The sequence below is a fragment of the Sinocyclocheilus grahami genome, unplaced genomic scaffold (genome assembly GCF_001515645.1).
Source record: "Sinocyclocheilus grahami isolate Dianchi unplaced genomic scaffold, SAMN03320097.WGS_v1.1 scaffold344.1, whole genome shotgun sequence".
NCBI lineage: Eukaryota > Metazoa > Chordata > Actinopteri > Cypriniformes > Cyprinidae > Sinocyclocheilus > Sinocyclocheilus grahami.
The window spans coordinates 462291-477582 of NW_015505523.1; the positions used below are offsets into that span (position 1 = coordinate 462291).

Sequence of the window (15292 nt, forward strand, 5' to 3'; positions counted from 1 at the left end):
AGCCTGAAGACCCTGCTGCTCGTAACTAACAACATCTTTTAGCCGTGAACTTTACTCACAAGACTTCATTTAGTATCATTAGCTGTAACTAATGATGATCTAAAGTATGTGTTCATGTGGGTGCTTCATCAAAGTTAAAATTAAATTAATAAGTGTGATATTTTGGAGCATAAAAATAAAGACCGAATAAATGGGTGTGATTTGCTTTTAAAAGTGTGAGTTTCGTGCCACAAATAGCATGCATGGTATCATGTGAGACTTACTGTTTGAGTGTCACTGAAAAAAAAAAGAAGCAAATTATATGAAGAGTTAATTTGCAGAAACAGACAACTCTGTTTTTAACAATTGTCAAAAATCATGTTTTTTCATTGTGCATTCCAATTCATCTCAAACTGCAGTTGGGTTATTTTGATTAGGCTACTTTTTTTTTTTTGAAAATTAAAAAAAAAAAAGTTATGTTTTTGCAAATAGACTCTTCATATATGAAACATATACATAATTTCTAACTCTGATGTACCAGTAGTTAAAATTAGCAATCATTTAGATAAAGGCATGCGATTTTTCAGAGCTTTGACTCAACTCCAAATATGGTCGGTAGAGGGCAGTAAACAAATAAATAAATAAAATCAACCCTTGCTTGGAACATAAAAACCAAGCGACTGTGGCATTAAAACTCCTTATGGTCAACGTAAAATGAATGGTCAAAAAATATACAATATATTTACAAAATAACAAGAATACAACTGAAAAATTGAGAGATCTTACTTTATTGGTGTTGAAAGAACTATTTCAATCCAGAAAGTTGTATCCAGAGAGTGATCATTTGCAGAAACGGACAACTCTGTTTTTAACAATTGTCAAAAATCATGTTTTTTCATTGTGCATTCCAATTCATCTCAAACTGCAGTTGGGTTATTTTGATTAGGCTACTTTTTTTTTTTGAAAATTAAAAAAAAAAAAGTTATGTTTTTGCAAATAGACTCTTCATATATGAAACATATACATAATTTCTAACTCTGATGTACCAGTAGTTAAAATTAGCAATCATTTAGATAAAGGCATGCGATTTTTCAGAGCTTTGACTCAACTCCAAATATGGTCGGTAGAGGGCAGTAAACAAATAAATAAATAAAATCAACCCTTGCTTGGAACATCAAAACCAAGCGACTGTGGCATTAAAATTCCTTATGGTCAACGTAAAATGAATGGTCAAAAAATATACAATATATTTACAAAATAACAAGAATACAACTGAAAAATTGAGAGATCTTACTTTATTGGTGTTGAAAGAACTATTTCAATCCAGAAAGTTGTATCCAGAGAGTGATAGTGCAATACATGAGATTTTGACAGCTTTGTATAAACTTTGAAACCTAAAACTAAAACGTGAATTACCTCTTTGAAACAAAATACGGTATCCTGAATTGACATGATGCACTATTCTTGCAGAACAGCCCATTCTGTTGGCAACATACAAAATAAGGGGAAAATCGTGAGATTGTATAAAATTGTACTTTTTTTTTTAAGTAAACAATGCGTAGTTATTGCTATTTGATTACACAATCATTTACAGAGCTGTGTAAAGTATAAAGTAAATTGTGATAATTGCTTTCATGAAATAGTAACCTGGTAGCTTTGAGAATGTATTTCTGTACACCATAAAACTCATCCCAGTGTATATGACGCCTCTTTAGATACATTTCTTCATCATACTTGCACATGCCTTCCAGCACATTCTAGATTCCACCAACAAACAATCACAAGATTATTTATTTCAACAGAATATTAAATATCCCAGCTCAAACTCCTCTCATCATCCTCGTTCCCACCGCTCCACATACTTCCACTTGTCATGGTCACTTTCACAATCGGCCACATTTGCTGGCCCTGTGATTCAGGGTCCCAAGTTTCTGCATTGGTTTCTTCAACACATGCGGAGAAAAAAAGCTTAAAAAGCCCCTGTTCGGAGAGTCCGATCCACTGGCAACAGCCACTGCAATGCAGAGATTTCCTGCTTCTTTTTGCTAGAGGTTGTGGGAATGAATCTTGGCAGCCGATTTTACAAGTTCACCTAGAAAAAAAAAGCGAGATTGTGGCGTTGCTTCAGTGGGAGCCCATGTTTCTGAGATGAGACTGTGCTCCAGCACAAGCAAGGGAAATAAAAGACACTTTTCCATTACAAACACAAAGAAATCAGTGCACACTAATACAGATACATGAATACAGACACATACATCTTGCACTAGTGTTTCATGTCAGTAGCCCAAAACCCTCTTACTTTAATTTAGATTACACTTGTTTAATCATAAGAATTAGTCAAAGACAAACACATCCCAATCCAAATATAGTGTTTAAACTTCATATTTCAATAGCCTTGCTTGTATAAAATGGGAGCCCAGAGAGAACTGGTTGAGTGTTATAGAAGGAAAGTCAAAAGGCTGACAGCGTATTTACACCTGCATCATTTAGACTTATTTCCCCCCTTATTGAAACCGTCTCAACATCACAGTTAGTCGGTCAGGGAGAATTGTCCGTCTTGTTAAATGTTGATACTGTAAATCCCACACGTGTGGTGTTGTTAGTATGTGGGTTAGCAGATCTGCGATGGGCCGCTACAGGCCGCTCAGAGCGAGACAGAGAGATTTGAGATGTCAGACCCGTGTGAGGAAGTGCAGGCTGAGGGAGGCCGGGATGTGTACGGTTTCCAAACTGAGCGCAGATGGAGTGTAAGGGAAGAGCACAGGGAAGGTGTATTTAGTGTCTACCAGCAGTTGGTTGTTTTCTATTCGATCTTGGAGGCGATTCTGCGAAAGGAGAAATGAGAGTATTTATTGGACATGCTCATTGAGAAGCCATCAAACACTGCAGAAAATACTGATCTTTCAGTAACTAGACAATACTAACTTATACCAGCTTTTGAATGCTTTCATGTGCATGTGAAAAAAAAAAATTCTGTTGAATGATCTAATACACTTCTTGTTTGAAAAGCCCTTCTAAGAGAGATGTTAATGACTTAAGTTGCCAGGAAACCAAATCAAATGTATGTTAAAATGTGGGATCTCCACTTCAGATTTTGAAGTGTTAACAGAACTAACAAGTGTGCAGCCATCTATCCAAAATGTATTTAAAAATTTGTCAATTTATAATGAACCAATTAGTAATGTTTAACAATAAAGACAAAACTGCACTTACATTTTTACATGAATATATAAATTAAATTTAAAACTGTAATAATATTTCAAAAATGTTACTGTTTTCCCTGTATATCAGTTCAAATTAGAGCAGCCTTGTACACTAATATGAACAGATCTCCTGGAAAAAACATAAACCTTACCAAACACAAACTTTTAAACAACAGTGTATGATATATATAATACATCTATTATATAAAAGAAATTCCTTAATATTATATACACTGACTAAACTTTTTTAGGCAGGAGTGCGTTTACTAGCATATTTTTGTTGTGTTTTACTGATGTTGAAATGTTGGTACACCCAGCAAGTGTGTGTCCATAGTGTGTTTACCTGTATGTCTCTTATGAAAGACACCGTGACTCGTTCCTCAAAATCATTGAGTGGAGTGTACAAGTTGAGGATCTTCACAATCTGAAGTGAAGTAGAATAGCATGATTAAGTCAATGAAAAACAAAACAAAACAATGAATAAAGAAAAAATGAATGCTAAATGTGTACCTGCTGTAAGCTGAGGGCGGTACAGAGCGAGCAAATGGCCTCTGCATCTTGGGAGGTCTTCTTCTTCACCTGCAGCAGCTGGGCGGCCTGGATAACAGGTTCCATGGTGGCTACAGCTCCACTCTGGTGCAGATTCTTTCCTCTTAGCCATTCCTCCAACTGACTGATGTTGTACCTGAAATGACACCAATGAGATGGATGTTACGTTCATCTGAAGTCCTGAAGATTTAACAAGGCCACGGATTTGCCTGAGAGCATCAAACGTGTACCTGAGCTGCACGCCGGTACTCCAAGAGCAGACATCTTTGCGCAGCAGCAGGTTGTTGAGGGTCACTGCATTGATGGAGTAGAAGAGCTGGCGAACCACCTGCTGGCTGATCTCAGGGTCCAGGCCGTGGTCCGCCATGACGGTGTAAAACTGTCCCAGCTGTCTGATCAGGGCCTGTAGCGTGTAGCCCGCTGGACCTCCGCTCTCACAGTCCAAACTAGAGGAGCGGTTCCTGTAGCCCATGGGCTTCACACCGGCCAGGCTGGGGATGCTCTCGCTCTCAAGCATGGCAGAAACTGACAAAACATTATGAACTATTAGAATGTGCAAACAGCTCCATTTTCAGTGGTTAAAGTGGTCTGGTGTTTCTCTATACCCACCAATCATGGGTTGCATGATGCCTTCTGCTACTCTGACGAGCTGCTGATAGACCTGGATGGAGAGGTCACTCAGAACCTGCCGATACTCAGCCAGGTCAAAGTTCTTCAGGCAGTGCTCGTTTTGCTTGACAGTGTTCTGTGTCATGAACGCCTATGACAGGAAGCAACAGCCAAATCATACCAGTGATCTAGACGGGGTCACCTGAGGCTTAAAACCACACTTTTCAAGCATTATCTGTACTTAATGGCTGGTTAAATATGTTAAAGTGTGGTACATGGAACTGGCTCTTATACTTGCAGCTGAAATCATCACTGGACAAAATAAAAATCTCACCTCATCCCCGCTGTACTGCTTCAGACAGTGCAGAACTCGACTGGCATTTGCCAGCCAGAAGGAGGTCATCTCAAAGTCATCGTTGTTTCTCTGAAGAGAAGATTTTAAAAAAGAGGGATGATGAAATCTTTATGGGTTTATATATTACTGTTTTCAAGTTTGGGGTCAGCAGGATTTAAGTTTTTTTTTTTAAAGTCTCTTGTTCAGCTAGGCTGGATTTATTTGATCATAAATACAATAAAACAAAGTAATATTTTGAAATATTATTATAATTTAAAATATTATTGTTTTTTTTTATATAATCTAAAAAAATTAATTCATGTGACGGCAAAGCTGAATTTTCAGCATCATTACTACATTACAGTTTTCAAGTTTGGGGTCAGCAGGATTTAAGTTTTTTTTTTAAAGTCTCTTGTTCAGCTAGGCTGGATTTATTTGATCATAAATACAATAAAACAAAGTAATATTTTGAAATATTATTATAATTTAAAATATTATTGTTTTTTTTATATAATCTAAAAAAATTAATTCATGTGACGGCAAAGCTGAATTTTCAGCATCATTACTCCTGTCTTCAGAGATTTATACATCATCTGAAAGCTGAATGAATAAGCTTTACATTGATGTATGGCTGGTTAGGATAGGATAATATTTGGCTGAGATACAACTATTTGAAAATATGGAATCTGAGGGTGCAAAAAAAATCTATATATTGAGAAAAGCTCCTTTAAAGTTGTCCAAATGAAGTTCTTAGCAATGCATATTACTAATCAAAAATTAAGTTTTAATATATTTACAGTAGGAACTTTACAAAATATATTCATGGAACATGATCTTTACCTAATTTCCTAATGATTTTTGGCATAAAAGAAAAATCAATAATTTTTTTTTTTGGCTATTGCTACTAATATACCCCTGCTACTTAAGACTGGTTTTGTGGTCCAGGGTCACATATATGCTGGTGCTCAAGAAAAATTTCTTTTTTATTATCAGTGTTTAAAAACAGTTGTGCTGCTTAATATTTTGGTGAAAACTGTGAAATAGATTTTTCAGGATTATTTGATGAATAGAATGTTAAAAGCATTTATGCTAAACAACATTTTTTTTAACATTATAAAATGTATTTACTTTTAAACTCCGCATTTATGTTAAACAGATCATTTCTTTAACATTATAATTGCCTTTATTGAAACTTTTGATCAATTTAATGCATCCTTGCTGAAGTATTAATTTCTTTAAAAACAAACAAACTTTCGAATAGTAGTGTAGCTGGTTTGAATTCTGGGAGTGTGTCGATGTGATTACATACAGTATACATACCTTCAGGACCTTTTTGATGGCATTGATGGTTGTGGTAAGGAGTGAATGAACTTTCTGGTCATCGTTGATGTAGTCGGCATGACGGATACACATGAAGAGGATGTAAGCAGGGAGGCAGGGGACTGTGGCCGACACCGCATTGGGCTTCATCTCTAAAGACAAGACCAGTGCATTTAACATAGCTACAGGCCCTCCACATTAAAACATGCCTGCATGTAACTACACATACCTGTAATTAAAGTCTTGACCAGCAAGGCCTCATCTTCTTTGTAGTACTCCAGCATGCCTTCAAAGTCCTTTTCTTTCCTCTGTACGGTGACCTGACGAGTCAGCTCTGGTCTGCTCTTTGTGGCCTGAGACACTGTATGAAGAATAACAGCACATCAGCAAATGGCAATAAGTACACGGTAAACATAACGGTAAACACACAGATGAAAGACAGATGTTTAACCTTCCAGCTCTTGCACTTTCTTCATATAGATCCTCAACTGCTTCTTCAACTTCTTCTCATTCTTCTCCAACTTCTCAACAAGTTCCTTCAGATCCTGGAGAACAATAATCACCATCATCTTGAGTGAGAATGTCAATATTGTGTGTTGGATATGAACCATTGGCTAAGTCTGAGGGCTCACTGAAAAACAATCGTGTTGTTTCCCAGTCAAAATAAGCAAATATTCCTTAAAACAAGATGAATTTAATATGTTTTAGCAAAATTGATTGTGCAAAATAAATTTTTTTTAGATCGTCTAGTTTAATTTTTCTTATCACAATGAAAAACTTTTTTTTTTGTTTTATTTACCATAAATCTAACACAATTCAGAGATTCATGCTTAAAGCAACACAAACAATTAGCCAATAAGTTAAGAAAAAATATGCTTCATTCAAAATCTACAATTAATCTTGTTTTCAGTGTTCATTTCGTTGATGAAAAATATTCGTATATTCATCATTTTCGTAAACATTTTTTCACAGACAAAAACGAGACAACAAAATAGAAACTCTTTTTGAATGACAAAAACAATGACGAAAATCTACTGACATTTTCGTCAAGGTATAAAAACAAGATGAAAACGTTAGGGAGGTATGACTGGACAGAGATCCAATCAGAACGAATCTCCTGCGTGGAAGGGAGAGTAGATGCGCACATTTGAACTGTAACTCTCTGATCATGCGCTTGCATACACTTGCTGCACAGCTGATAAAATGTAAAAAAATGTAAGCATCTGGGAATAAGAGAAGAGCAGACATATGGATAAATTTGAAAAGCGTGATGAGCACTGAATTCGGTCAGGTTTTCTGAGCGCACATAGCCAAAACCCGCATACAGAAAAGTGCCTCTCAAACAGTACACGACTACTGAATTCGACCACTAACTACTGAATTCGACTACGGACTACTTAACGGAGAAATACACACAAAGTCTCTTTTGACGAGTATTTACGTAAACACACCCGGTTACATCTTAAGTGAATGTAAACTGTTGGGAGAATTTCGCCAGTATATTGAATCTGTGCAATCAGTTTTAAAGGGGCAGCAGTCTTAATTTAGTTAAAGGGGTCCTATTATGCTCTTTTTACAAAGTTTTGATTTTGTTTTGGGGGTGTACTAGAACAGGCTCTCATACTAGGTTGCTCGAAAAACACATTATTTATCACATATTTTACATTATTACAACACCTCTCTCCCCAGTCTGGCATGAACGGCTCGAATAGTTCCTGTATCAAATGAAGGCCTGCCTTCTGAAATACGAAATGTGGTGTGATTGGTTAGCTGGGCCAGTGTGTGTTGTGATTGGCAGCACTCGGCGCCTGGTCGGGAAATGTCACGCCCCTTACCATAGCCGCCTGCTGCGAGCTTCAGTGTAAATATTGCGTCAAAATCAAATCAATTTGAGCGCGATTTAAACCCGGATGATTGTAACCACTCGAAGTTCGTCTGCCTTGGGAAAGCTAGCGTGTCTCTGACATAGTGATAACACTCGTTGCCACTCTAGAGCAGCTCAACCAGGTCTCGTCCCATTCGTCGATATTTGTGATATCACAAATCCCGGAAAATATGCGTTGTAGTCCAAACCAAGGTTATTTTCGTAAACGAAAACTAAAACGATTGATGAAAAAACTATTTTGTAAACTGAAATAAAATAAAAACATCAAAATAATTGAAAAACTAAAACGAAACTAAACTAACAACAGTTATTGAAAAACTAACTGAAATAAAATATTTATCAAAAATAAACAATCGTTTTCGCAATCATTACGTTCTCACCCCTTGGCGGAAAAAATATACAGCTGTGTGGAGGTTTAGGGAAATAGCCTATAATGGCGCATCACGCACATGGAGTTATCTGACGGAGAGACGCAAAGCAGTTTAAAGCCTGCACGGGTCTTGTTTGGTAAACGTTCATCAGCAGTACTTAACAGAACACCCGACCCATTATCTGACAGCAGCGCTAATTTAATTCTGTACCAGACCAGAACCGTTTGACAAAGACCACGAGTCACGACCCGAACCGCTCTCGCATTAAATCTATTACATAAGGTAAGCAAGATTATTTATTTGATCATGTAACACAAGCAATCAAACCAACATTAGGCATTCTAAGTCGGTGCTTTGAAGAAAAACAGACATGCAGCGCAACATGATAATTAACAGAAAAAAAGATGAGAACGCGCGTCCTTTCTGTAAACAACACAAAACTTTAGCCAATCATCTTGTGATCATTCTGCCAGGCTTTTGAACAAATGTGCATTGGCTAAATCACATAATACACACGCTTATAATTCTTCATAAATGAAAAGAACATTCAAATATAAGCCTTTACTGTTAAATGCGATTGCCGTTATTATTGAATTTCATTAGTCCCCGTTTTGATTTATGCACGGCTGTTCACGGAAAAGTGAGCAAGACACCACAGTTACAATATCATGATTATGGTTAAATAAGAAAAAACATAACCAAATCAGGCTACATTCATACTAAATCTCTCAACACACATCATTGGATATGACATTAAGCGCAACTTGTGTAGATTAATTTAGTAAAACAGGCTTGACTGCTTTCTTTGGCAAATAATTGTATACTTGTACTACCTAATCAATCTCAGCATGCGTTAATTTTGTGTCTCTATATGTTTGCCTCACTAAGGTTAATTTATGCCTACGTCTGTCTTTGGCCTGCGCTCTGGAAGTGATCTGTTAATTCTGCTCAACTTTAAAACTGAAACTAAAACTGAAACTAAACTATATAAAAACTAAATAAAAATGTGTTCACAAAATAAAAATTTAACTAAAACTAACAAAAATATTAATGAAACTAAAACTAAACTGAATTTTATAGCAAATTTGAAAACGATATTAAAATAAAACAAATTTAAAAATTCAAAACTATAATAAACTTGGTCCAAACGAGTCGTTCGTTGTAATTTTTGAAAATTGATTTCTGTTAAATAAAATATCTCCTTTTAAATTGGACTTTGAGCTTTGTAACTTCGCAGATCTTTTTTATGCTCAAACAGCAACATTACAGACTAACTAAAGTTGAAAAAGTGAAAAAGCATAATAGGACCCCTTTAATGTATCAACAAAAGTGAGGAAATTACTCATTGCTCTTGACTGAATCACTTTAGTAGCTCTAATAAGGAACAATCTAAATTTAATTTATATAAATAAATATGTCTGCTTGAAAGAATGAAGGATGTTGTATGCAAGTTGTTATAAAGAATGAATATTATAGGCCCTATAATCACTGGTATTTTATTGAAAAGACGACCATCTTTTCATCCGTTCTTTTTTCTTTATGAAAAGTGTTTTTTTTAAGTTTTTTTTTTTAGATAAAGACATGTTATGTGTCAGTTTTATCTTTGTCTATATTGCATGTTCAAATCTTAATATCATTTATATTACCAGGTTAATAGAAAATTGACAATTTTAGAAAGACACTTAATAAAGGCATTACACTAAATAAACCCATTAGATTTTAAAGTCTCATGATATTTAGTCGACTAAAACTAGACTAAGAATAAAACAATTCAAATGAATAAAATATGACTAAAACTAAATGGTATTTTAGTCCAAAGACTATGACTAAAACTAAATAAAAATTTGCTGTCAAAATTAACACTGCTTGTTTTAGGTATATCTAGGCATTTAAAAAAAACATAAAAAATAAAATAAAAGGAAGACAATAATACTGATTACATAAATTCTATCTGAGATAAGGTCTCACCAGGTTTTCGTTAGTGAGGCGTGTGATCTCCTGTTGCACACTGAACTCCACCAGAGCATCAGGAGAAAGTGTGGAGAAGTGGTCCAGCATTTCCTGTTTCTTCTCCAGACTGTCCTTCAGCAGTTCGATTTGCGTGTGGAGAGCCTCTAACTCATCCTTGTGCTGTCGAGACTGTGTCTGCAGCTGGGCCTCCAGCAACCTGAACACAAACATGCCATAATATTGTATAAGTGGGTGTAAACTGTGCATACACTTTGGTTAGCCCTCAACACACTTCTCAAAAGTGACAAAACTCAATATATGCCCAATGGTCCTTTACTGATTGAAAAACACTGACAGAAACAGAAGCCTCGAAATCCAGTTAAACCTGGAGGGAAATCCAAGAAATTTAAAGCACAACCTGGCAACTTGCTTTAGACCCTGGTAGGCCAGGCCAAGTTCCCCATCTTCATTCAAATAACCCCAGTCTTGAGCTTTACTGGCATCCGAGTAACAGAGAGCCAAAGAGACAGAGGAGCGGCAGCAGACAGACAGGAGAGAAAGCAAAAGAGAAGAATGACAAGATGGCAGGGCCAGTTAGTGTAGCAAAGCAAGGTATGGCAGGTTAGATTAGTCTGTGAAGACGTCAGATTGAGCATGAGGGCACATCTGAATTACCCATCTCCATTTCACCCGTATTATCTTCAAGTAAAGAGGTCATGTAGCTGCTACAACTTTGCTTATTTCTTGAGGATATAATGTTGTTGTTTTTTTAGGTAAGCTGCCTGGACAAGCAATGTCTGCAAGAAGATGTGGCACTCACAGGAAATGAGAAATAGACATAGGAGGAAAAATGCATGTATGAGAAATCAGATGGTGTTTAAAGTGCCAAGTCCTGAGACCACAGAGTACGAAACGTATTCTTTCACAGGTAATGATGAGTACGTCATCTAACATCTGTCACTCTCCGTTTCAAAAGACCACTTTAAAAATGTGACAGAGAGAAAGTGTCATTAATTCAGAGCAGCATGGATGGATATTGGACAGAATGAAAGTTCAGATTTAACAGAGCACTGGCCAGAGGTAAAAGGATAAAAAGCCAGAGATGAACATTTAAATAGACTATAAATAGTGCTCTGCATTTATCCCATCCAAAGTGCACACACACAGCAGTGAACACACACACCGTGAACACACACCCGGAGCAGTGGGCAGCCATTTTTTGCTGCGGCACCATCAGTCGAGGTATTGAAGGTGGGAGAGAGCGCTGTACATTCACTCCCCCCACCCACAATCCATGCCGGTACGAGACTCAAACCCATAACCTTTGGGTTATGAGTCCGACTCTCTAACCATTAGGCCACGACTTCCCCCTTCGTCTTACCATGTTACCATGTAAGAATTCGTCTTCCCACGATAATAACGATAAAGTCTAGTTGTTGACATATTTCTGTGTGCGACTGTGTGGAGTGACGTGAAGGAAGGCGGACGTGAAATTGAGCAGCTCCTTCTACAATCTGGAACAGGTTTGGATAGGGCTGTACAGTGGTCTGTAAAATCGGTCTGAGCCTTGAGTAAATGTACAACAGTAGCACGTGTGCAACACAGTTTTACATGTGTATGAGTCGTTTACAAACCTGTTGTCCAACAAAGATATTTTAATTTATTGACATGCTTTTTTCCATATTAACTTCATAACAGTCGAGTGTTTTAAATATTTTAGTTTTGTGATCAGACGTGGTTTCGTATCACAGAATAAGGCAGAAATCATACTATTTTATAGCATTATATACAGTGATAAAGGCTATGTCGATTAGCATTGCATTATAAATATACTCTATCCTTATAAAAAATACCCAAGATTTCTTGAAGAACACAGATACCATATATTTTGTGCAATCGCATGTTTATTGTCTTCAGGTTTCCTCAGTTAAAATTTCTCTATCTGCGTTTTATTCTTCCTGGAACATTATTTCTACTATGCATATGTGGAGTTTCTGCACAAGGGCGCCCTCCGGCTTCCAGTATGAATTAAACAGTCATTACATTACGTGTGTACTCACTCAGTAATGCTCACAACACCCTATTTTGGGTAAAAATAGGAAAGATAATACTTTTCTCTAAAGAAACCGGATTCCCTAAATTATCGTCATTGATATAGTTATCGCAATAAATATTAGAAATTATCGTGATACATTTTTAAGCCCATATCGCCCATCCCTAGTTTGTAAAAAAGGTACTTGCCAGCTGGTCAGTAACTTTATATGGAATTGCAATTTAATACTTTGTTTACATCAAATGAGAATGATAGTCTGATCTACTGTTAAAAAATGTGGAGTCAGTAATTTAAAATATAAATATTTTTTAGCATTATAAAAGTCTTTACGGTCACTTTCAATTTAATTCAATGCATTCTTGCTGAATATAAGTATTAATAATTAAAAAAATTTTTTTTTTTAAATGTTAATGACCCTGAACTGTTGTGACGCAATTTGAATCAGTCATTTACTTTTTAGTTCAAATTTACCTTTAAGAAGCAGCTATTTCAAAACATTCAAAACTCCATGCCTGCATCTGAAAGCTGAGAAACCCTTCATCTAGTTGGTTTAAGAAGTATAATTTTGTTGCCTATAATATCCTAAAATCCTGTGTGTGGTTAAAAATAAAAATGGTGTCCGTTTTTTCCAATTTATAACTCAATTTGCACCAAGAAAAAAATAAGTTATTTTAATTGGTTATCTCTACAGCTCACCTTTGTTTTAGAGCAGTAGACATAATGCTGTAGTGCAACAGAATATAATAATATGAAACAGTTTCAATACAACTAGTATGAATGCAAAATAATGTTTCATGGCAAAAAAATTTGTATGGCCACTAAATTGTCTCCAACTTGCCATGAGCCAGTGGTGGTCTATAAATTTGACAGAAATATTGAAGATAACTTTTCAAATGTTAGCTTTGAGACTGTGAGTGCTTGTTTGAGGCTGCACTATGCTAATTCATGAGAAGCGATTGGCTCTCCAGTAATGTGGGTCAGAAAACGGAGGTATACTGCTGTAAATGAAAGCAGACGGAGCATGAAGAGCTGAATCAGAGAGCTGCTCTGGACTCAGATGAACGGTCAATACCACTGGATTCAATCTTCATTAAAATAGACGAATGAGTATGTGGAGGAGAGCTGATGTCACTTTAAAAGCCTTTCATTAGGTAGATTGGACTGCCTTACTTCTTTAAATCAGGCGCATCACCAGTGTCCTCCGAGTCCAAGGGCTTCTTGATGTTGGTCCATTCTGATACATCATTGGAATCCTGTTTGAATGACACAAATATATCAAAAGGAAACAATGAATGTATGTTTATAGATATTTTTGTGCACTGAAGCATTCTTGCAGAGAGAAAAGAGTTTTTTCCAAGTGTTTTTGTCTTATGGACTCTCCATTTCAGCTACTCACAAAATTAAATATAACAGTGAGAACGAGAAAAAGAACTTTCTTTCCGAGCATAATCAATGCTGACAATGATCGGCCCTCCTCAGCAGATTCAGAAAGGCAGGTGGATATAAAGCCATTTTCACTAGCAGTACAGCTTCTGTAAAGCTCAGACACACCATCACTTTTACACTGAACTTTCCCTGAACTTAAATAACTCTGAGCTCCATCAAAACCCATTATATCCCATCTTATCCAATGTAATGTCTCCATGCCTGATCGCTTTTATAGAAGCTAAAGAAGTTTCCCATTCAAGGTACCCTGAAGCCTGATGGGATGCTAATGGATTAGAATGTCTGATATGATAATGATATACTACAATAGCTTCATTTGGTAAGACAACAGCTGTAAAAAAGAAGCCTACAAAGGTAAAATTTATAAAATGAGGGATGGTGATGTTTTTAGACTCACAATGTGGTTTATGTTCTCTGACTGCCTTGTGGAGTTCACGATTTGGGTCTTAAGCATAAGGACCTCCTCCTTGCACACATCCAGCTCCTCATTGGCCGCTTTGAGCTGATTCAGCAGCAGGTTGTAGCCCTCTTGAAGCTCATTGGATGAGTTGTTATCGGAGGCCCTGTCGGCCACCGCTTTCCTCAACTCGTTCAGGTCATTCTTCAACTTCTTGTTCTCAGTCTCGAGCTCTTGCCGCTGTAAACAGAACAAATTTTATGAATGCAGTCTAAAAAAGGGTAAATAGCCTGCATTTTGTACCACTTAAAGGATTTATTTTTAGTAAAAGCTATCAAAAGTAACCGGAGGCAAGAAGTTGTAAATTAGCCTGAACGAATGTGTGTTTGTGTGAGAGAAAGAATCTTTGAAACAGAAAGAGAGGGACTCACAAAAAATACATAAATCAAGCAATGCTGACTGCAGTAATTTTATCCAAGTGAATCTAACGCCCGTAGCTAAAGCTTTGATCCGACACACAAGAGCGTTTGAGCGCTGCAGAACAAGAACCATCAGCAATTATTATATAAGCTCACCGTGCAATGCTGGGGTGCTTTAAGAAAACAAACAAATCAGTTATGTAATTCTATTGCCTTGAGCTCCACATTCAGCTGCACAGCTTCCAGATCAACTTTTGGCTCTGGTGTCTTCATTCTTGTACTTTGCTCAAGAATGTGTCAAAACCTTTTAAAGCTGTTAAACCAAGCCTGCTGTTGGGGTTTCAACACACCCTCATGCTCAGATAAATGACTGGTTGAACTGAAAACTGATTGCTGATATTAAAGTGTTAAGGGCTTGTGAGGTGTCCGATGAAGATCACAATCACATGATAGTAAAAATTAGATCTGACAAAAAAGCTTTAGGACACAAATGAATAAATGTGATTTCGTATTAGCCACCTGCCTGTGTGCAGCTTCAAGACTATTCCAAGAGTGTTGTACATGTATGAGTGTTGAGTGCAAGAGTGTTGTGCATATATGCATGTATAATTTATAGTGTATTATTATATTTAGATTTTTTTTCAATTAAAAAGAATAATAGATATAAAATGTAATATTTTATATATTAGATTATAATATTTTATAATAGTTCATTTTCCATCAAAAGTTTTATATATCATTTTTTATTTAATATTATATATATATATATATATATAT

The 15292-nt window shown here is 36.3% G+C and overlaps 1 protein-coding gene across 1 annotated transcript in view; it reads right to left on the minus strand.

The window, feature by feature from the left end:
• Nucleotides 1-1526: 1526 nt before the first annotated feature.
• LOC107603277 (unconventional myosin-Vb-like) overlaps nt 1527-15292 on the minus strand; it is a 49457-nt gene continuing 35691 nt past the window's right edge. The window contains exons 21-33 of the mRNA XM_016296041.1: nt 14097-14336; nt 13424-13506; nt 10619-10696; nt 10219-10417; nt 6446-6539; nt 6224-6355; nt 5995-6146; nt 4675-4764; nt 4341-4491; nt 3962-4256; nt 3693-3867; nt 3526-3606; nt 1527-2804 (exon numbers count right to left, since the gene is read on the minus strand). Of these exons, the coding sequence (XP_016151527.1) occupies nt 2652-2804; nt 3526-3606; nt 3693-3867; nt 3962-4256; nt 4341-4491; nt 4675-4764; nt 5995-6146; nt 6224-6355; nt 6446-6539; nt 10219-10417; nt 10619-10696; nt 13424-13506; nt 14097-14336 (1923 nt within the window). The 3' untranslated portion in view covers nt 1527-2651. The remainder of the gene's footprint in view (nt 2805-3525; nt 3607-3692; nt 3868-3961; nt 4257-4340; nt 4492-4674; nt 4765-5994; nt 6147-6223; nt 6356-6445; nt 6540-10218; nt 10418-10618; nt 10697-13423; nt 13507-14096; nt 14337-15292) is intronic.